This window comes from Neolamprologus multifasciatus, chromosome 19 (genome assembly GCF_963576455.1).
Source record: "Neolamprologus multifasciatus chromosome 19, fNeoMul1.2, whole genome shotgun sequence".
NCBI classification, from domain to species: Eukaryota; Metazoa; Chordata; class Actinopteri; order Cichliformes; family Cichlidae; genus Neolamprologus; species Neolamprologus multifasciatus.
Window position 1 is genome coordinate 25,655,414 of NC_140457.1, and position 21,845 is coordinate 25,677,258.

Genomic DNA, 21,845 nt, shown 5'->3' on the forward strand with positions numbered 1-21,845 from the left:
GAACAATGGATTACATGTAAGAGTGTAAGCAAGCTGCACACTGGTGGACTACATCCTTTGCAAAAGGTGCAATCTGAACGATATGGGAGAATGTAGGTTGACAGCATCAGATGGTAGCCTGTATGATGGTTTGGACAACAAGAAGAGGCAGCGAGTGAGGGTAAGTAAATGTTGAAAGATGAAGACTGATGCTGGACTAATGTTGGATGGAGTTCAGGAACGTGTTGAGACAGGCTGTGGGTGATAGGGAAGAGTTACCAGATGACTGGGAAGGTGAGGTACTAAGGAAGGAGAAAAGTCATTTTATTAATTGTCTAGACAGAGATACTGAGCTGGAAATATGCTAAGGAGTTCTTTGGAGAAGAGAGGAGGATGGATGGATGGAGGACAGTTTGTGAATCAGGAAGTGCAGAGGACGAGTAAGCTGCCAGGCAAAAGAAGAGGGAAAGAAGAAGACCTCAGAAGACATTCATGGATGTCAATGTTACCACATTTCAAAGAATACAGCAGAGAGAATGTCACAGGTCACATTCTCTTTGAACCCTAAAAGTATTATATGAAGAAAGAGAATAAAAAAGTGGCAAAAGTAGAACAAAACATTTTAGTTAGACATAATCAAATAGTCACAGACTAAAGGCAGTCACCAAAAGTGCAAACTGCTTTTTAAAACTACTGCTGATGCATCATTTCTAATCTTTGGCAGTCTTACTTTTAAAAGTTTGAAACTGAAACTATGAGCAAAACACACACACACACTGTAGTGTTTGTTGCAAGTATCACACCAAAGCACAGATTTCTATGCATGGTATGCATCGCACCTTCATGTTTCAGCTGGCCACTTCTTCATTGCACAGAAATCCTGCATTTTTCAACAGGGCTTTTATGGTGAAATATTTGCAGAAACATCTTTTTCTATTTATTAATATCTTGTGTCCTGACCTAGCAAAGTTTTTAATATCGCAGAAAATATCAAAACTATTCACTAACAATTACAGGGGATTACAAACATGTAACATGCTCAGTTGTCAGAAGTGGAATGGTAATATTTGCTGTCACCAGTTTGCAGCCTGCTTTAAGCTTTGGATATTTTTAAAAAGTTGAACCCTTCTCAGCTGGCCAACTTTTGAGGCTTTGAGTCGTGCCGTGTGTTGCCGGCATTTTTTTGAGCTTCAATTCCAATCGTACGGCAAGAGTCTCTTACTGCGAACATGGTGTCAGTGTCATTGAAGCAGCGCTCCTTCACTTTTCCATCTATTTATTGTAGTTTTCTCTGTTTCTTTCCTCTGCACATGATCTCTTTATCTCAGTCCTTGTCTTTTTTACTTCGTTCTTTGTCTCTCTCCATCCTTAGGCCTGTGTATCTTAGTCCATCCTTGCATGGAGATTGACTGGAGGCATGAATACATCACAGCTAGCCATCCATGTAACCCTCCCTTCCACCCCCCCATCTTCACCCATCATCCTCCCCTCCACCCTCCCATTTCTCCAAGATCCCTCTCTCAGCACTTATCTCAAAGTTCGGATCTCATGCATTTTAATCGGCGTGTCTATCTTCCTTTCTCCCTCTCTCCCTCTTTTCTTTGACTTTGGATCAGTGGCATCCTTCAAACAAACAACAACAACAAAACAACCCCCCTGCCGCCTCCCCACTGGCTCCCTATCCCCTTTTTAAATCAATATTTGCCATCAGCGAATAAATCGTATAATTTCCTGGCTGTTAGAAGAGTGCGACGCCGACATATTTACCTTCCACTCGTCTATTTTTTTGCCTTCGATCCCTCGTTCTCGCGGCGTGGCTATTAGCTAAGTGAAGGGGATGGATGGCCGTGAAGCACCAAGCGATAGCATCTCCATCAGAATCGTCGACGTTGAAAAATGGCCGCCGCCTCTCTGATGACAGCACAGCAAAAACACACACACACAAACATGCATGCATACATACATCCACACACACACACATAGAGTCACAGAAGAGACATTTAAATATTCAAATAGGGCCGGGTGGTAATGATAAACGACAAGGGAAAAGTAGAATTGAGTAGCTATCGATGCAGAAAATGAAAAGAGGAGAAAGAGAAAAGAGGAGAGGAGGAGGGAAATTAAGCCAAAAAATATGGAGGCATGGAGGGAGAGGAGAGTTATGCTAACAAGCGAAAACAGGGAAGACAAGAGATGGATGGAAAAAAGGATGGATGAATTAGGCAAATAAGTGCAAGTGGTGTGTTACAGTAGATAAAATAAATAAATGTGGAGATTTAAAAAGATGGATTGAAAGAAGAGGAAGGGCAAGTGGAACAAGAACTACGAAACTAAACCTTGGACTTCATAAAATAAAGGGGACATGATGGCTGGAAGGGCATGCAGAACCCTGGAAGTACTTGCTAAAGACAAGACATTTAGCCAGTGTAGAAACCAGAAAGTGAATCTATAAGTCATAAATGGAAGAATTGAAAATCAAGACACCACAAAGAGTAAACAAAGATCAGACCACAAAAAAAGGAGCTGGAGAGAAAACTCGCGAAACAAGCAAAAATGTGGTTGGTTGGAAGCTCAATATCCAGAGAGAAGAACAAAAGGGAGAAAGGAAATTAAATTAACTCAAAATGATGTAGTTTAGCATCAAAGAACTTCTGAGCTGAAATAAAAGGAAGAAAAAAATCAATATGAAAGCACAAAAGACATAAAAATGAAGAGCTTTGACAATTAAGGTACACTTTACTGCCATTCTCTCCATAAAGTCAGTGTACTATAGAAGACAATTGTTGCTGTGCACAACAAAAGTGAAGAGGTAAAAATACGAGTGGTGCCATTCCTGTTTGGGCGTAAATATAAATCTGATTATTTGTACTGCAACTTGATTTCTTCTTATGGGCTCTTATGGACTTGAAGGTAGGATTTAACTATGGGCGCCTACTTGGCAACGTTTAATGAAACAAAGAGACACAAGGTATAAGATCAGCCTGTTTTCCATTGTCAGTGTGATAAAAGACACAAGTAGGAAATTGCCTGGTCGATTGCTGTCAATCAGTTGTGTCAAAAACTTCCAACTTTGGGGGAAAACGGTGATATTTCTAGAAAACTGCAGCAGTTGTTTTAAATGTTTTTTCTTCACATTCCTGAAAGTGTGACTTTTAGATTCAAAAATAGAAAAACCTGCAGCTCCTTCACTCCCCAACTACAGAACTCAAGCACAAAAGGGAAGGAAAATATTCAGCAACACTTGCTGGTACAAAATGGAGCATTTTTAAAATCTCTCCATAAAGGACTCCACAGTCTACCGTCAAGTGCCGCTGCGGTGTTTGATTCCTGCGCGACTGCGGAGCTGCAGAGGTGCGACAGAGTTTTTATCTTTAAAGCGGTCAAAGCAGGTGAAGCAGTGAGTGAAATCTGCTGAAAACTCCTGCGACGCCCTCAAACGCTTCATCATGAGATGAGCTGCAAACAATAACAATAAAAAATGTGCTCCCGTTTGAAAGACCAAAAATATTCCACTGAAAATCTGTCTTTTGAGCATTTAATACTCACCCCCTGTAGATGGATTCACAGCAAGTACAATGGATTCAAGTGGAGATCCAGTTTCATGGTGTCAACATGTCAAAACATGGAAACATTGACATTACAAATTTCCTTTGTCAAGCGTGTTTTGGAAGAAAAAAATTACCGGCAACCACTGCCTCAGTCGTTTATCCCAAGAGCTTTAAGTTTCCAGTACAGAACCATAAACAGTTCAACCGTAATTGTGTGCCCACACCTGTAAATGGTAAGAAAACAGGTTAACTGTAGATATGCTGATGTTTTAATGATTTAAAACATTAAACTGGACATGATAGCTTTCTATAGGGTTATATATGGAAATGTGGAACGTGATTTTGAATGCACTAATCAACAGCGGTGAATTACATACTGCCTTTTAAAATGTTGGTGCTGGACAAGTCAAGCTGGTTAAGCACATTATCAATTATTTCAACGCTGCAAAGTGCATTAAAGGTGTGGTTGAAGCTATGCAAGTAACACCCATATTTAAAGTGGCTTTTTATGCGCCAGGTTAAAGTCATCATATAAGTAATCCGTATGAGCCAGCTCAGATTTACTCTTAATGCTTTGTTTCAGATTGCAAATAAGATCAGGTATTCCTAATATAATTATCTCAGGCACACACAGCCCCACCGACCTGATGAACAAACCTTATTTTTACAAGGGGCAGCCAATAAAAAGAAAGCTGGCTTAAAAGGAGGGTGACCTCAAAGGGAAAGAGCTAAAACAGCTTGTTGCTGACAGCAAATTAATGAGGGCCGGCACAAAGATCGAGTAGGAGATAAACAAGGATTATTTTGAATGCAGTATCGAGCAAGGTAGCTCTAATAGAGTTCAAGAATAAAAATATGGAGCAGTCTCCTTCAAAGGGAAGGAAAATTGGTGGCCAATTTAAAGGTCGACATGTAGGAGTGGGACGAGCATAAATGCCCAGTCAGTGTGGTACCATTAATTAAGGCTATACTAATGAATCCCGAGTTTGTTTTTTTAACTAGTGTGCTTCACACAGCTGCCAAACAAGAGTTAAATGTCAAGTTGGATTGTATCTGTTCATACGTGTGTCCTCCTTATCCAGAGCAGCCACACTGAGCTGATGATGATGGAGAGCAGAAAGACCAACCTGCTGGGCCGAGCCGAGTCTCTGAAGAGGAGTGGCGCTGAACTACCGAGCAGCTTCCACTGCAAAATACACAGCCTGACACACATGTGGAGACAGCTGGAGGTAACACACACGCACAGTAAGACACGGTAGAGCCAAGTTTTAGAAGATGCAGGAGTGCAACTGTGGCACCATGGCCACAGAGATAGTATATCACAGTAATGCTCCGTTGAGACTGTGCATATAAGTCTGTGTTTCTATGTGTGTGTCTGTGTGTCTAATTTTAGGCTAATCAGCACTGATCTAATCTAGAACATGAAGATGATAATTAGTGTCGTCTCAATTAGGGAGCCCTGCTGCCACCATGGCCTTTAACTGTGCAGTGGAATGCACAGACAGACAGACAGACAGATCAATCCACGACTTTAAATGGATACGTCATACAGTGGTGACTTAGAAAACAGAAAACACATTCGCCATAAAGTAGACCATGCTTTATTTCTTTCTAATACACATTGGACACAGTGACAGCTCTGAAGACATGCACGCACACTAAAGAAAACCAGTGTAGGAATAACAGTTTTTATTTTTCTGAGATCCCAAAAATCTGAAGATAAATCTTTGAGTTAATATTTTGGTCCATATCAACCAGAAAAGCTCTTCTGATGAATCAACCTTTTTTTGGCAAGTTATCAGTGTGTGCTTTTGATGAAAGGCACACAATGAGTCACAAATTATGTACTTCGATACATAGACCGAGCCCCTCTGGCTATCCTGTATGGGGTGCTTTGGGAGTACGGGATGTGTGCCATTCGATCACTTTATGACCGTTGCAGGAGCTTTGTCCTCATTGCCAGTAATAAGTTGGACTCGATCCTGGTGTGTGTTTCACTCTTTCACAGCTACCCTTTGTCACTGTTCATAGTTTTCATGGACAAGTCCAGCCAAGTGGCAGAAGGTTTTCACTTGGTTGCTCTTAGAATCTCATCTCTGCTTTTTGCAGATGATGTGGTTCTGTTTCCTTCATCGGGTGATGGTCTCCAGCTCAGACTGGAGCAGTTGGCAGCCACGTTTTCCTTTGCCGGAAAAGGGTGGAGTGTCTACTCCGGGTCAGGGATGAGTGACTGCCCCAAGTGGAGGGGTTTAAGTATCTCGGGGTCCTGTTCATGAGTGGCGTCAAGGCTGCAATGGTGCGGATGGTGCGTTGGTCTGTTGTGCTAAACAAACAGCTGGGAATGAAAGCAAAACTTAGAGATAGGATGAGGAGTGGTGCTCAGGGTAGTACTGCTACTGCTACTGCTACTAGGCATCCTGGGCATCCTGCAAGGATGCCTTCTGAGTAACTCCTGGGCTGGAGAAGTTAAGATTACATCTCTTGGCTGGGCTTTTTAGCGCCTTGATAAGAGGAGAGTGCAGTTCTGCACTGTGAGGTAGTGACTGGTGATCTCTCTGGTGATATTTCTGCTGTTGGTGGTTGAACATTAATGACACCTGAAGATGAAGTGTTGCATTTGTCAGGAGAACCCTAAACTTCTATTGATGATAATAGACCTACTTATCTATAATTGTATACAGCGGTCCCTCGCTATAACATCGTTCACCTTTTGCAGCGTCGCTGTTTCTCTGATTTTTTTTGTGCAATTTTTCATGCTTTTTTTTTCTTTTCTTTTTACAGTGCATTGTGTTCTACGTCCTGATTGGCTGTAGATCAGTGTCAATCAATCTCGTGCTGTGTCTCCTGTACAGTACAGAATGCGTTCAGCTTGTCACGTTTACATAAATCTTCGATCGCTAGCAGTGTGACTCTGAAGTGCTGTACTGTATGTTTGTAAGTTTTCTCCCCAACAATCACAATATGGTCAACGATGAAACGTTTTGCACCGTCAAAGCCAACCGCGGGTGCCTTTGGTTTCAGTCTATAATACTGGACTTATTTTTGTACGAAGGTTTGACCTTCGAGACAAGAGAGAAAAGTGTGAAAATGTTCATGCCCGTCTGAGAAAAGTGTAGTGAGGGTTTTTACAGCCTTAAAACATCTATAATAATTGTAAAAAATAAAGTTGGCTACTTCGCGGATTTCACCTATCGCAGGTTATAATTAGTAGTTTTCTTCAGCTTTTTTCTCCAAAGTGTCCGTGGCCAACTGGAGGTCACCTGATATTCATTGTGAAAAAGTTAAATAGATTTGAACCACCTGAAACAACTTTCATCTGTATGTCTTGTACTGTATTTGGGTCATTCCAAGGACTGAAGTGAGCTCCGTGTGCTTTGCTAATGGGCACGTTGGTGGCAGTTGTTTGTCTGTACCTCGGCGTGGTGATTAATTCCAGGTCTGCGGTGGGGTGACAGCTGGCGACGGCTCGTCAGGAGGCTGAAATTGCAGCGATGTGACTTTGTTCCTCCGAAGAAACAAACCGTCTCCTGTCGACCAAGTGGCACGTCACACAAACAGAGAGAAGCAACAGAGGAGCAAACACCATCTGCGTGTGTGCGCGTCATTTCCTTGTAGTCCCTAATGATGACACACACACGCACACACACACATACACAGTATTGCCTCACTCATAAAAGTTATTGGAAGTGTGTGTGTGTGCATTAACATATGTATCAACCTTGCTGAAACGGATTCAATTTTAGAAATTAAACAACAGCAACAGATGAGTCTTTCTCTCTCTCTGCATCGTGTGTATTTCCGCCACAGTAACCAGGCAGTGATTAAACTTCTGTTACTTATGGCGAGGCATTTGGACTCTGAATGCCATTTCCCACGCATGCATTAAAGTTTGTGTGTGTGTCATCAGGTTGGGGGCTCTTAATCTCACATTCTCGCTCGCTCTCCTGGTTTTCCTTCATCCGTCACCTCTTCTAATTCTGCAAGTATGTGGACACCCCGTTAGCATGTCACAGTTACCAGAAATGAAACCAAACAGCTTTTGAAAAAGCAAATGCCCAAAAAACGCCACAGCTGTCCATTCCTGCAGGTTCTTAGTGTTTAGCTTAAATCATCACTAATGAGTAAAGAGACTAGAGGTTGGCATCTTGAGTAATTAGATGACAGAAGTAAGCACAAGTTGTAAACATGGGAATCTTTCCCATCATCGCCTTCCCACCCACATGATGAAAATGCTTCTCTTACGCAGTTAAGCTCTATATTATTCAGCTCCTGTCATCTCCATATATGATTGTGGGTAACTGACATCATTGCCATTGGAGCAGCGACTTAACATACACGCCATAAGACAAAACTGTCTGCTTGCCATAACACATACTGTGCAGCACTGGCTCAGACAACTATGCATATATAAATATGTAGTGGCAAAGATTATATTTAATACAATAATCCTACTATTGATTTAATGCATATAATTTTTACAAGTTAACATCGATCCCCAAGATAATTGTCCATAGCCATAACCACACTATGTTAACCAACTTTAAACATATGCCAAGGCAGCTCACTCTCTTGGCAATATTCACTTTTAAGGGGATAGCATTGTATTTTTATATAAACATTAAGTAGGTAATGAGTATAATAATATTATAAATGTATTTCGAACTAATTAGGCAGCTCATTCTCTTTCTCTTGACAATCCTTTCTTTAAAGATATAACACATTTTGCGGTCGACTTAAATGAAAGGCAGATGTGAAATGTAAAAGTGAGATCAGAGGTCAAATATGACATGATATATGATTCAGACTATAATGTGTTGTTTATAATCTACGGAGCCCCGCAGGGGACATGGGAGAAAAAAAATTAAGACGGACTTTTGCGAGATCTCGCAAAACTAACTCGGGATCTCGCAAAACTTTTGCGAGATCTCGCAAAAGTTTTAGCCGCATTCTTCCCATTAGCTCGAAGCTAACGGGAGGTCGAGACCTCCCGTTAGCTTCGAGCTAATGGGAGGTCAAGACCTACTACAGCCGGGAGGGACACCGCTTTCCCGGCACATCGTGCCTCGACCGCCCGGTCGGCTTCGAGCCAGCGTCCGAAGAATGTGGCTAAAACGTTTGCGAGATCTCGCAAAAGTTTTGCGAGATCCCGAGTTTGTTTTGCGAGATCTCGCAAAAGTTTTGCAAGATCCCGAGTTAGTCCGTCTTAATTTTTTTTTCTCCCATGTCCCCTGCGGGGCTCCGTAATAATCCCCATACACCAGCATCATTTCCTAAATGCTGCCAATACAAAGGCAGTAAAATGTTCAGCATAGTTTTAAAGATAAAAGACAAATTTGGCCTTAGTTGACCTTGAAGAAGAGGTCAGAGGTCCAAAGTAATGTGATATTTAGAACCCTCATATAGCATTCCCTGTATACCCATATGTTGTTAGTTGGTTTTAAACAGCTCTGTATAGCGTTGTTATCACTTTGACCTTCAGATCAGTCTATTGATCTTGAAGTAAAGGTCAAAGGCCAATTGTGACCACCACACTTTTTAAGAATCATAGTTTCTAAGTAATATGTCTTTTTTCGATTTCCTGCCAATAAATCGTTAAGTTGATCTTTTTTGATGTTAACATGACCCCAATCTGCACCCCTACAAACCTTTAGCAAAATGAAGTGACAACTTTCTTTCACAAAGACTAACACGCTACCAAAAACAACCTATAACAGTCTTTATTAATGGCAGTGCTGAGGACTGTAAACCAGGGAACCAAGTTTATTTTTTGCTTGGGAAATTTTTTTGTTACTTTTTCATTTTCTGTTTATGTTATGTGATGCGTTATGTTCGTTCTGTACTACCTTTGTTGAACGCGATTTCCCCAGAAGCTCAGGTTTCTTTACGTCCGATGTTGGATTGAAGCCTAAAGAATTCTTTCTTGATTAAAAAAAGGTTTCATTGTTTTTCAAGTTTCCATGTCCTCCCAAAACACAACCTGTTGTATCAACACTATTAAGAAGAAAGTGCACTCTTAATAAAAACGCCAGGTGAGCAGGATGAACAGGGACCTCTTCTGTCTTCACTCTTTACCTCCCCAAACTTTCAGTCTTTCTATTTCTTCTATTTCTATCTCCTCCCAATCACATTTATTTCTCCTCCTTTACCTCTGATATTTGTTTCCCTGTTTTCTTTTCGTTTTAGTTTTCATCACTCTATTTCTTGCAGTGTTAAATTTTAGCTCATGTTAAATATGTCAGAGGTCTCGTTTGTTTCTGTCTTTCTGTCTTCTTCTCCTTCGGTCCTTTGCTCTCTCCTCACCCTTCCAACCTGGCGGCTCAGTGGCGTATTAACAGGCCTGTCGGTGCTCGCGTCGGCATCTGGTGCTCTGACACAAATTGGGAATTAACTGGAATTGATGTCCTGTGTCTCGCCTCTGAACTATCCTGGCCTTATGAAGAATTTATGACATAGCAAACACACGCACACACACAACCTGAATGATGAAGAAATAAAGAGGTTGTAAATGAGCTTTCATCTTTTCTGTCATGCTTTTTGGCAGCCAAATTTTTTTTTTTTTTTTGGGGGGGGGGGGGGTTTGCAGCTGTTCAAGGTCAAACTGTATGTTTATGGATATTTACAGTACATACACTGGATACTATACACATAATGTGGAGGCAGAGCTGACAGGATTGAATTGAGCTTGAGCTTAAGCTTGAGAATCAGGCTTCACAGCTCTTTAGCAAACAAACAAATATTTGGAGATCTGCTGGTTGTCTTGCCTTGTGATATGAATATGTTCACCAATGTATGTTTTAGGAAAAAAGATGTTTTTGACTGCTGTCTTGGGAAAATGTTCTTTATGTCTCTTAAATTACATCCTTGATGGCAGCCAAGTCTCCTTGGATACGAGCTATCTTGCTCTCGTTTCTCTTTCTGTTTCTTGTTCTCTCCGTCAAATTAAGAAGACATTCATGATCTTGGCACAAAGCTAACTGTGCACTTGACTGTTTGGGGTCCTATTGTTGCAGTTGTTCATTGTCTAATGGGTTGGTTTTACCTGCCAGAGTTCAGCTAAAGTGCTTTCTCCTATACTAACGACTCAGTACCTTTAGTATCAACACACATATATATATGCAAATTAACAACAGAAACCCACATTGGGCTTGTTCAGGAGCAGCTCTGTGTTCTGTTATTCCTGCCATGGCTGCTTGTTACAGTCATAGTGGAAACTTCAAGATAACAGCTATCTGAACCTTGAAATTTTTCCAAACGATGCATTACGAACCCTGAAGAGGACAAGATACAGAGTACAGCTTCCACTGCAGGAACCAAAAGGTATGAAAAAAGAATTACTTCTGGTTTGCCAGCTATTTGGAAACATGGAAGGATGCAGTAGTTGTGTTTGTTGTATTTTACATGCTGAGAACGATGTAGTATAAGACCAAACCTTGGGACTCAACTTTCTTGCTTACTGGTTAAAATTGCTCCAATCCAACTTTATTTATAGAGCACTATAAAACAACATGATAGACCAAAGTACTTTTCAGTAAGAAACAGTAATAAAGAAAAAAAAAAACATGCATTAAACAGACAAAGAAAATAAAATCACAATAAAATAAATAAATAAATGAGAAAAGATCAACATGAATGAGTAAATATTAAAACATGAATAAAATAGACGAATAATAAAATAACTAACTCTGGTATTACTCCTAAAATGTCTTGAAAAAAAAAATCAAATGTTGATGCCAGCCTAATATGGAGGGGCAACTTATTCTATACATGGGAGCCGCAACAGCGAAAGCCCCGGTGTGTCAGTGACTGGTCATATGATCTGACGTTGTGGAGTGTAGAAGTGTAGAAGGTCTGCCAGGTAAGGAGGAGCCAGGCCATTTAAAACTTTAAAAGCAAACAATAAAATTGTTTGTTTGTTTTCAAAGTGAAAATGCCACATTGTTGAGTGTATGGATGTTTTGTGACATCGGTGACACCTTAAGACAAACTGTTCCTAGCGTATATTAACGAATAATCACTGTTATTATAACTTCTTCTAGTAAAGTAAACATGGCAGTATGATCTTCCTATCTGCTAATCCTGACAACCTGTTCATGTATTACTGTTCCCTATTTGCCCACTGCTAGTAGCAAAGTGTTTTTGTGGGTTTCCTGAGTGTGGCTTATGTAACGGAGTCGGTTCTGGTAGTGACGTCATTTTTCAGTGGTTTTCATTTTGATTAGAACATATGTAGTTATGTAGTGAGGTCAGCCTTACTGAGTTGCTCCTGCAAGGAAACATTCAAAGAGAAAGTATTAGGTATTAGATAATTAGTAATGACAACATGAAGATAGCCTAACAAAAGCATTAGCGCCACGTCTTTATCAATCAATTGTGCTCTATGTATGATATTAAATAAACTGGAGTGTGTCCAAACTGGAGAAATGTAGAAGGACAACTTTGGAAGATCAGACTTGACGAGACTACTCTTTTGGACTGTAAAGTAAATCTTTTACTTTCCTACATGCAAATTGAAGCTAAAGCTAAAAAACGAAGAATGCTACTGCTGATATCATGGCCTAGTGTCTGCCTTGAGCCTGTGATTGGTGGCCATCACAAGTTTGTTTGTTTTGTATTGATGAGCACTTTTAAGAAACACACACACACACACACACACACACACACACTTGTTGAACTCCAACTGGAGAATAGTCTCTCTCAGCGGCTTACTGTGTGATCAACAGGGGTTGGAAAATTACTCTGCAGTGCTTATTACACACACACACACACACACACACACACACACACACACACACACACACACACACACACACACACACACACACTTTGAGTCGGGCTCTTGTTGTTTTCAGTTGTTCCTATTTGAAACAGTGATTGCTCCGCGCCGAACCCTCTTTCAGTTTGTATTGTGTCTAAATGATGTTTTGTTTTGGGTGTGAATATCACAACTCTGTAGGAGAAGCTGCTAGAAGCTCTGAATTAGCAGCTGATCTGTTTGCACCTGGAAAAACACCAGACATATTCCCAGAGTTTTATTCATTCCCAACAGAAGGTTTGTGATGACAACAAGCTAATTGATAGTTTTGATAACACCATTAGAAACTTTGTCTAAACGTGTTATTATATAAAAATAAAACGTTCATCAAGAAATGCAGAAATGTGAGAAATATTATAATTATATAGAGAGAGACATACAGCAAAGTAATGTAACCTTTCTACAAGACATTTTATGCAAGAATTAGAACATATGATGACGTACAGTCCAAGTTTGAAGTCAACTCAACTCTGAAACTAGCAATTGAAACGATTACCAATGGGACTGTACGATATCACTGATTGATCTGTGACTGGGTGGGAAATATTCCAGTTTAACCTTCTAGTAGCACCAGTCTGCTGTAAATCCATGCACAGTCTGTGTTCGCAGCATCAGTAGAGCGTTAGATCAAATGAAATTACTTTTAATTTCCAGTTAACTTGTACAGTATTGTATGTGAGAGCAAACCAGCAACCTCTGTAACCCCCCCCCACACCCACACACACCACCCCCCAATGTAAACAAGATCTCATGTCAACAAGAACATTATGATTATATTATTACATCTTGAACAGCAGCACTGACATCAATGGCATTACTTAAAATGTAATCTTCACACTTGCAGCTAGGCGCTGAATACATGACATCCCTATTATTGATCTGCACATTTATAAAGGTAGATGATTAATGGCTGTGTGAGTATTGATTGATATGCTACTTTACATGATGGAGTATTGACATAACAAGGAGTCCTCAATGTAATTGCCTGACTTTTTCCTTTTTTCCCCCCCGACTCTTCTCTCTTATTTCAGAAAATCCTCTCCAAGCATTCAGGACCCGGTAGGTCTGAGCAAAACCAGTCGTCCAACATAAAAGCTCAGCTGGCTGGAGGTCGAGGTGTCACTGTGGAAAACCCTCGATCAGCCCTGTCGCCACTTACCAACTCACTTCTGGAGCAGTTGGAGGCCCGTATCAAGGAGCTGAAGGCGTGGCTGCGAGACACTGAACTCCTCATCTTTAACTCCTGCCTCAGACAGGACAAGGATGCTTCAGAGCAGCTCCAGAGCTTCAAGGTAGGAAGGAAAGTGTCTCGGTTTGTCTCTTCGGATGTTTGCCTCAATATCAGTTAAATTAGGACTATATTAGTCTAATAGTAGAAACCTACAGCAGTCAGTTGTTACATTTCAAGCTCTTTTATTTCATCATGGCAAACTCTTTTCTCAGTACACCTTCATTAAGCAAAGTCCTCCCTTGATTTGTTTCGTGACTAAATGTAATCCTACAGAGAAGTGCTATAGTCAGACCACCAACTTTACAGATGTGCATCTGAAATCACAATAAATGAAGATGAGTGTGGTTTGATAACTTACTGATAATATATTTGGTGTGACACCTTCCACACAGGGCATGATTTACTAAACAGAGCAAAAAGCGTGTGACCGTAATCCCCAAATAATGCTCATTGGTTACAAAGTTTTAAGGGGTTTTTTTAACCAAAGCTCAGCTGTTTTCTAAACTCAGTTGCAGCCACTTCATTTCAATATCAAGCACAAAAAATAAGACACGAGGAGCGTTTTTCTCCTTCTTATATATATTGCACATTAAGAAAGGGCCTCTTATGCAACAAGGTCACTCAGAAAAAAATAAGATAAGATAAGATAAGATAAGATAAGATAACCCTTATTAGTCCCACACGTGGGAAATTTGTTTTGTCACAGCAGGAAGTGGACAGTGCAAAAGTTATGAAGCAAAAATTAGAATACAATAAGAATAAATACAGTACACAACTGTACAGAATAGAATAAATAAAATACTATATACAGTAGAATAAAATAGAATAAAATATACAATAAGAAAAAAATAGAATACAAATGCTATATACAACTGAGTAAAAATACAACGAATGTCTGAATTGTCACCTTTTACACGTAATCTTGTCACTGTACTTTTTTAACACCAAAGCCCAGTTTGCGTTGCTGCATCCGTTAATTAATATGACGATATGTTGATGGTATTAATGCTCCGATTGAATAAGAACAGATAGCAGGTGACACAGCATGGCTTTTTATGCTGTATCACCTGCTGCTAAATACTATAAATACCTTTTCAATGTTGGAACTTTTATAAAGTCTACTTTTGTAATAAAACTTCTATTTCAGGTGTATAGTTGGCCAAGATGGACAGATGAGTAGTAATCATATGATCCAGTGTAGTCTTCAGTTTAGTTTGCCCACACGTGTCCATTTATAAATGACTGCAGATGGAAACATCACTCGTCTCTGCCTGAACTGATACTTTACTTGATATTAGTGTGTATATCATGAGTATCTAGTTAAATGACTAAAGAAAAAGCCAATCAGTTGAGTTTATTCCAAAAGGTTACCAAGTTCACTATTCAAAATAACGTTTTTTGCCTTTGGTAAACCAGCTTCTGTATTTAATGGCACAAAAACAGCAACAAAATAATTCAACTACTTGACTTTGTATACAAACATGAATCTAGATAAACATGTAGTTGCTTTCTGTCCACCAGTGTTAGATAGTAACAACAGACAGTTTTTAAACACAAATCATCAGAAACAAAGACACAAGATAACAAAGAGACAGCAAATAGATCCATACTGTGTGTGTGTGTGTGTGTGTGTGTGTGTGTGTGTGTGTGTGAGTAAAGCATTCAGAGGTTCTGTCTGAGGTCCACTGTCACTTTTCTTCATTAGCTTTTGCAAATATGTGACAAAGCTTTGGCAAATCAACACCGAGCGTTAACAAAAAACATTGTGACTGTGTGTGTGTGTCTGTGTGTCTTTGTGTTGTTGCTAAGTATAGTAATACATCGTCTTAATGAGGCCAAATGAAAGCAGGGCTGTTTTGAAGCGATGGATGTATAGAGGAAACAGCAGTTAACCTTAAAAGCCACGGGACACTAACAGGATATTAATCAGCCTACATCACACAGCGAACAGCTAGCTGCGCTGATTAGCCTAGCCCTGCCGTGTGACTGACAACCAGAGACACACACGCAAATCCACACAATCACCGTGTAAGTGTACCCACTGATATAGAACTGCATGCACACAGAAGTACATTAATTCATATACGTTTGAATTATGCTCACAAATGCTGCACAGTTAAATTACGCACACTTTTCCACACACAGATGGAATATGCAAATAAAGAGACTCAGGCAGAGGCATGCATTAAAAATGAATGCATAAAAACATATAGCTGACTGCAGTAACACAAAGAAATGACAGCACGACTAGACAAACAGCCCTACTGAAACAACAAAGTTGCTTTCGTGTGATTAAGAATGTAGAACTTTAATCTTTTTGTAACCTTTCAGATTCTTTGGTCGTGACAGCTTTAACGCAAAAGAATCAGCAGTCCCATTCTGAGTGTTTGTGTATGCACACAATCTTTATTCATTTGAGCTTAAGCCTAAAAAGTTGGGAAAGTTTGTAAAGTGAGCATATTTCTGCATGTATGCATGTAACTGTGCATTTCACGCCTCGGGTTGAGTGTACAAAGGGAATACATAAGAGCGTGATAGAACCTTGGAATGACCCACCGAGTCATACCTCATGAAGTAGATCTGAGTGGTAAGATAGCTTTAATATTTCTAGTAAACAGAAATAAATGTGGTTTCTAAAGTGTCCAAAACTAGTTATGAAATGTCCTGTAAGGGCTTACTTTCAATCATCATCATTTTTGGCTTCAGAATTTGTAATGTAAGTAGTCTTTTTTATCAACACCTATTAGAAGGGAGCATGTCGATAGCATCTAACTTAAATGAACATACATCGTTACAAGCTCTATTGTGGTGTACGACCACTACACAAGGGAAGCTTTTTTCAAGTCTAGGAATGTAAAAAAAACCTGGGCAGGGTTTAAATATAAATAGAAATAACTATTAAGCATATTTTTAAGGAATGTGCTACTAAAGGATCACTGGATAAAACATGCCAGTGATTATAGCTTGATTATCTCATTAGAAAAGCAGAAAAACATAGAAGCAAACGCGGTTTTTACTCCCAGCATCCCTCTGTGTGCGAGGCTCTTCTTCGAGCAAGGAGGATGGAAGTTACTAAAGTATAAAACTCTATTTCTGTTTGCTTACTTTAGATGTCAGCTATCAGGTGTCCACTCCTGTTTATGGGACACAAAAAGGAAGAATACCCATTATTCCCAATCCTGCATTGGCTGGATCGTGGCTCAAGAATTGGGAGTTCGCCTTGTAATCGGAAGGTTGCCGGTTCAAGCCCCAGCTTGGACAGTCTCGGTCATTGTGTCCTTGGGCAAGACACTTCACCCGTTGCCTACTGGTGGTGGTCAGAGTACCCGGTGGCGCCAGTGTCCGGCAGCCTCGCCTCTGTCAGTGCGCCCCAGGGTGGCTGTGGCTACAATGTAGCTGCCATCACCAGTGTGTGAATGGGTGGATGACTGGTTGTGTAAAGCGCTTTTGGGGTCCTTAGGGACTAGTAAAGTGCTATACAAATACAGGCCATTTTACCATTTAACATTTTATAGGTTGCATGATGGAATTTAGCCTCCAAGTTATCAATAGGAGCCCAAAAATAAACAAATATCTATAACACATTTGCCACAAAGTAAAAAAGATGACTTTTATTTTCTATCAGCAGACGTCAGGATGCTGTACATTTGTGTTTCTTCTTTTGAATGAATGATGTATTGTTTGGGTGTTGTAAAAAAAAAAAAAGTGTAGGTAAAGCCTGGTGTGCCTTCTGAAAAAGCCATCCTGCTAATGTTTATTAGATTGCCAATGTTTAATAAAAAATCTCCAAATAGCACAAACTATCTTTGCTTCTCATCACAAAAACATAACGCCATTTGGGTCAATTTTTTTGTAAAGTTGATGTGAATGCAAAACACAAACTGGCTGCTTAAATGATGAAACTGTACAGAAACGAGAGTTTATCTGAAGAAAGTGAGCCTCTCACTTTTGATCCTTGTCACAGCTCTCAGTGGGAAGCCATTGATTTTTGGCAGAAAGAGGCCGTGAGCTTCTGGAGAAATGAAGATTGGAAATATTGATAGCAGTCATTTGTATGGAGAGAGAGAGTGAGAGAGAACGAGAGAGAGAGAGAAGGGGGCTCAATTTTAAGAGAAGTCGACTCCATTTTAGCGATCATTTGTCTGTTTTTGGTGTTGGGACGCGTAAATGGGTTCGATTTCTGCACTGCAACCTATTACTGTAGGGCTATATGAGAAAGCAGTGGGGGTCGGCAGGGGTCGCACGGGCACACGCACACACACAAATGCAAAAAACAAAAGCATACATTGAGAAAATACATAAGCATCCTCACAGGTAAATGTACAGTTCAGACACATTTCTGCATTATAGAAATGTTATATAGTCTATTATTGTAGTCAGCACAGTGGTTCCAGAGTTCAAGAACAACTGTCTGCAGATGACGCTGTCCACAAAAAGTTTTCACAACACCTTCATCACTTGCTTTGCTGCTAATAGATTTGGTTGGGCAATCCACTCTCAGTAATGAAAATGCTGCTATCAGTGCTTGTACGGCTGGTCCTTTAAACTGGCCCATTGGCCAAAAGTGCATTGGCCCACCGGAGAACGCCAGAGGTGCCCAGCCCTGGATGCTGTCTTTAAACAGTAGACGCTACAGCTGTAATGTTTCAGTCTTCTGGTGTAGATTACTGCTAAGGGAGAAGTTAAGTAACCAAGTGAAGTGCTCTACTAACAAGGTGAAGGAGAAACCTTAACAGGGAGTGTATCAGTGTGTCACTTCCACTGCTTAAACCTTGTTGAAATGTTTATCAGAAGAAGTGAGTTGATTTCAGTCCGTATTTTTCAGTCTTTGGTCTCCTAAATATCAGCTGTCTTTCTCTGTCTCTCTTTTTCTTTTTTTGCACTGAGCTGCCACCCCTCCTCCTCCACCTGGCTGTCTATAACCTGGCTCTTAATTGAATTAATGCTCCTTAAAGATACGGCGTCAGCCAGACGTTCCTCCGGCAGGCCCTGGGCCTCCGATGACTCTCTATTGTAGTAGAAACGCTGTGGGGCCTGGACACACCAAGAATTAATAGACTGAACCCACACACACACACTTGGTCTCACATATGCACAGTGGAAAGCACTCACAGCTACAAATACACACCTGCTCTCCAGTGTGTACAGGTATGCGGGCTAAAAATGAATCTCGCACACTAGCAGCTTTTTCTTGAAAGTTAAATGTTGCCTGCCAGTGGGTGTCACGCAGCTTCTTGCTCATCTAATTGGCTATATTTAGTATCATCAGTGCGGTCAGATCAAAAGTCCTAATACAAACCAAAAGAAAGTGGTTGTTTTTTCTGGTACATTAATCAGTAAAAAGTCTAGAAAATACCAGAATTATTTTTTTAAATCACTCTTATTTACAGGAATTCAAAACAAACATAAAAAAACAAATCAATAAAACTTAAACATAAAAAAAGAAATAGTCAGTTTTCACTGCACAGTACTGATTCAATATGGGTGCACTGCTTTTAAAATCTGTTACATGATTGTTCAGGGGATCATTTTTCTGTTGATTGACAACTTGTTTCAGCCTCAAGGAAAGACAGGACAGACAAAAAGGATTGGGAATGTCGATATTGTAGGAAAAACATATTTGTTCTTCCATAGTATAAAGACAATAACGCAGTAGATGCATCTGTCTATAAGTCGACTTTCGTTCCGTCTGTCTCGGAAACGGATAAGTATCCATGTTCAAAGTCAGTTGCTTTTGTCAGACAGACACACACTGTTAGGAGGCGACCTCTCGACACACACATTCACACACAGATGCTCGCACAGATAGGTGGATACGAGTGTGAGTGTTTAACTCGTTCCTCTGAAGCGAACCTCCTCTGTGTCTTATCTCCCTACCTGTCTCTATTTCCATTTACATCTCTTTTTTCCTTATCTCTTTCTCGACTGTCCTTTTTTCGGGCTTTTCCTGTCTCCCCTTGTTCCTTGTGTCTGCCTGTCATTTTCTCTTTTTCGGTCGTCCTTAGCGCATCTCTTTCTTTCTCCTGGTGCTGCTATCTGTTCAGCTGCTCCCTCTCTCCCCTGCCGTCGATAGTAGATGAACCTGTCCTCCCCTACTGTTACCCATGGACCCCTCGTCCCCCCACAGACCCTTCTAATCATGCTCTTTGGCCTCCAGCCCTCCCACCCTCCTCGTTGGTGCATTTCTATTTTCAGCTTTCTTTCCTCTTGCCAATTTAACCCCCCACCACACACACACACCATATCACAAGTCCATCCTTTCTCTCCCTTTCAAAGACTTATGACCCACACCCCCTTTATATCGACACATACGCGCCTATATCCCGACTTATTCCAAACCAGCACACAATTCTGTATTACAACGATTCTCTGTGATATACTTTATTATTCCAAAACAACTTACATGTGTCTCTATGTGTCTCTTTCCTTTCAAAAAATTAAAAATGGAGTCGCTATGCATTTCCCCTTAATGCACCTCCAAACACTGTGACATGATCTGCTGTGGCTTGGACGGGGCCTTTTTTAGACAAAGAGACAGAGCTGTAAACCCTCTTTACATAAAACTCCCCTTATTCAACATATCATTGTTATTTTCAACACATGTATTCGAACCACCTCACGTGTATTTACACAATTATATAGAAATAATTAAATGACAACTCCATACAAGACTGGATTACAAACTTGGCAAATCTGGCATCTTACCCAGGACTCCAGACCGCCACGGATCTCTGGAGCAGAACGCAGTTCAGTTTTGCCCCGGGTACCCAGTTTGGGTTTATCAAGTCCTGATATTTTGTGGCAGTCGCAAGTAGTCTCATTGCCAGAGCAAAAAACTGGCAGTAAACCTATACATGGCAGCCAGGGTGAAGAATCCAACTCCATCTGAAAACCTCACACTGCTGAATTTGAGCATTTTTGCACACGATGTGAACTTCAGTTTTCTTCCCCGTGTATCTCTTACAAAATTCCCACTTTACAGGTTTTACAGGCATATGATCAGTAACTCTTTCAACAAGTATACAGTTCGAAAAGAACTTTCTGGAGTTCTGTGGATTTCAGCTGTCTTCTGAATCCCAGGCTGATTCCATGATGTTGAGGTCAGGCCTCTGTCGGGCTCGTACCATCTGTTATGCGACTTCTGTGGCTAGTTCTGTTTCAGCTTTTTGTCAAGTTTGGAGGCATTTAGATGCCTGACAGCACTGAATAGTCTTAACAAGCTAAATTGTCTGCACATTGCTGCTAGAAATACTTTAGTACCTACATCTTTACTGCATTTCAGCTTTTTTGCTGTGTCTTATTTAGAATGATTATTTTGTGTTTGCAACGACTTGGGTGAATTATTTAATTACAAAAAAAGTATATATATTCTGATTGCCTTGGGTAGTGTTGACAACTTAGACCTCAGAGGGTTAATGAGACATTGCTTCACATTAAAAGTTACTCTTGCTGGCTACAATAATGAGAAATGCTGCAAAGGCAGGCAGAGATTTTGTTCTCAAACAGAGGACCAATGATCACGTGAATGAAAGATCTCGCAAAGTTTTCTCTTATAAAGATGCCATTTTTGCCCCTTAAACATTTGCTTCTTTGCTCGATTAGATGTCTGAAATCGAGAGGTTTTAAAGCCTGAATTAATTACTCACTGAATCACTTGAATATCTCCATCCTTTGGTTGGATATTTTTGTGAACACCTCTCTCCATAGCATGCATAGCCCACCTCCCCTCCCTCAGTGTCTCTCAGGCAGCTAATAGAAGGTGACAGCGAGGCTCTGATATTGATACCTGCTGCATGATGAGGATTAAAGATCCACCGACTCCCTGCCAAGAACACAAGCTGCTGTGTGTTTGTGTGTCTTTTGATTACGCCCGTCTCTGTGTGTTTCTTAGTTGTAGTTCTGTTTGTGTTTATGTCTTTCGGTTCGGTACGTGTGTGTTTGATTCGTGCGCTTGTTGATGTTTTGAAGAGGTGTTTTCTCGTTAAGAGTTGCTCGTTAGGGGTTGAAGGCTAGCAAACAGGTGAGACGTTACCACGGTAACGGCGTCAACAAACAGATGAGACTTTCATCTTCATCTGCTCAGGAGGAGAAGAAAACACTCGGCTCTTTCATCAGCTAAAGGAATCGAGACAGAGGGAGAATCAAAAACCAGCACAGAGACAGAAGCGGAAGAAAGCTCTGAAGACAAAAGGACGCAGAGAGACACCGGAAAAGTGAGGAAAGCAAGCGAGCGAGAGAGAGACAAGAGCGGTCAGCGACAAAAGGAGAAGACAAT

The 21,845-nt window shown here is 40.6% G+C and overlaps 1 protein-coding gene across 4 annotated transcripts in view; it reads left to right on the plus strand.

Moving 5' to 3' along the window:
• The window catches only part of akap6 (A kinase (PRKA) anchor protein 6), a 248,945-nt gene that overhangs the window by 176,783 nt on the left and 50,317 nt on the right, over nucleotides 1–21,845 (plus strand). For 3 of the 4 annotated variants that reach the window (XR_014871151.1, XM_085143170.1, XM_085143171.1), the window contains exons 16-17: nucleotides 4,610–4,756; nucleotides 13,371–13,631. Coding sequence is in view for 3 of the 4 variants with exons in the window: in XM_085143170.1 (XP_084999296.1) it covers nucleotides 4,610–4,756; nucleotides 13,371–13,631 (408 nt within the window). In the remaining variant the exon portion in view is untranslated. The remainder of the gene's footprint in view (nucleotides 1–4,609; nucleotides 4,757–13,370; nucleotides 13,632–21,845) is intronic. The other variant, XM_085143172.1, reaches the window with a different exon arrangement.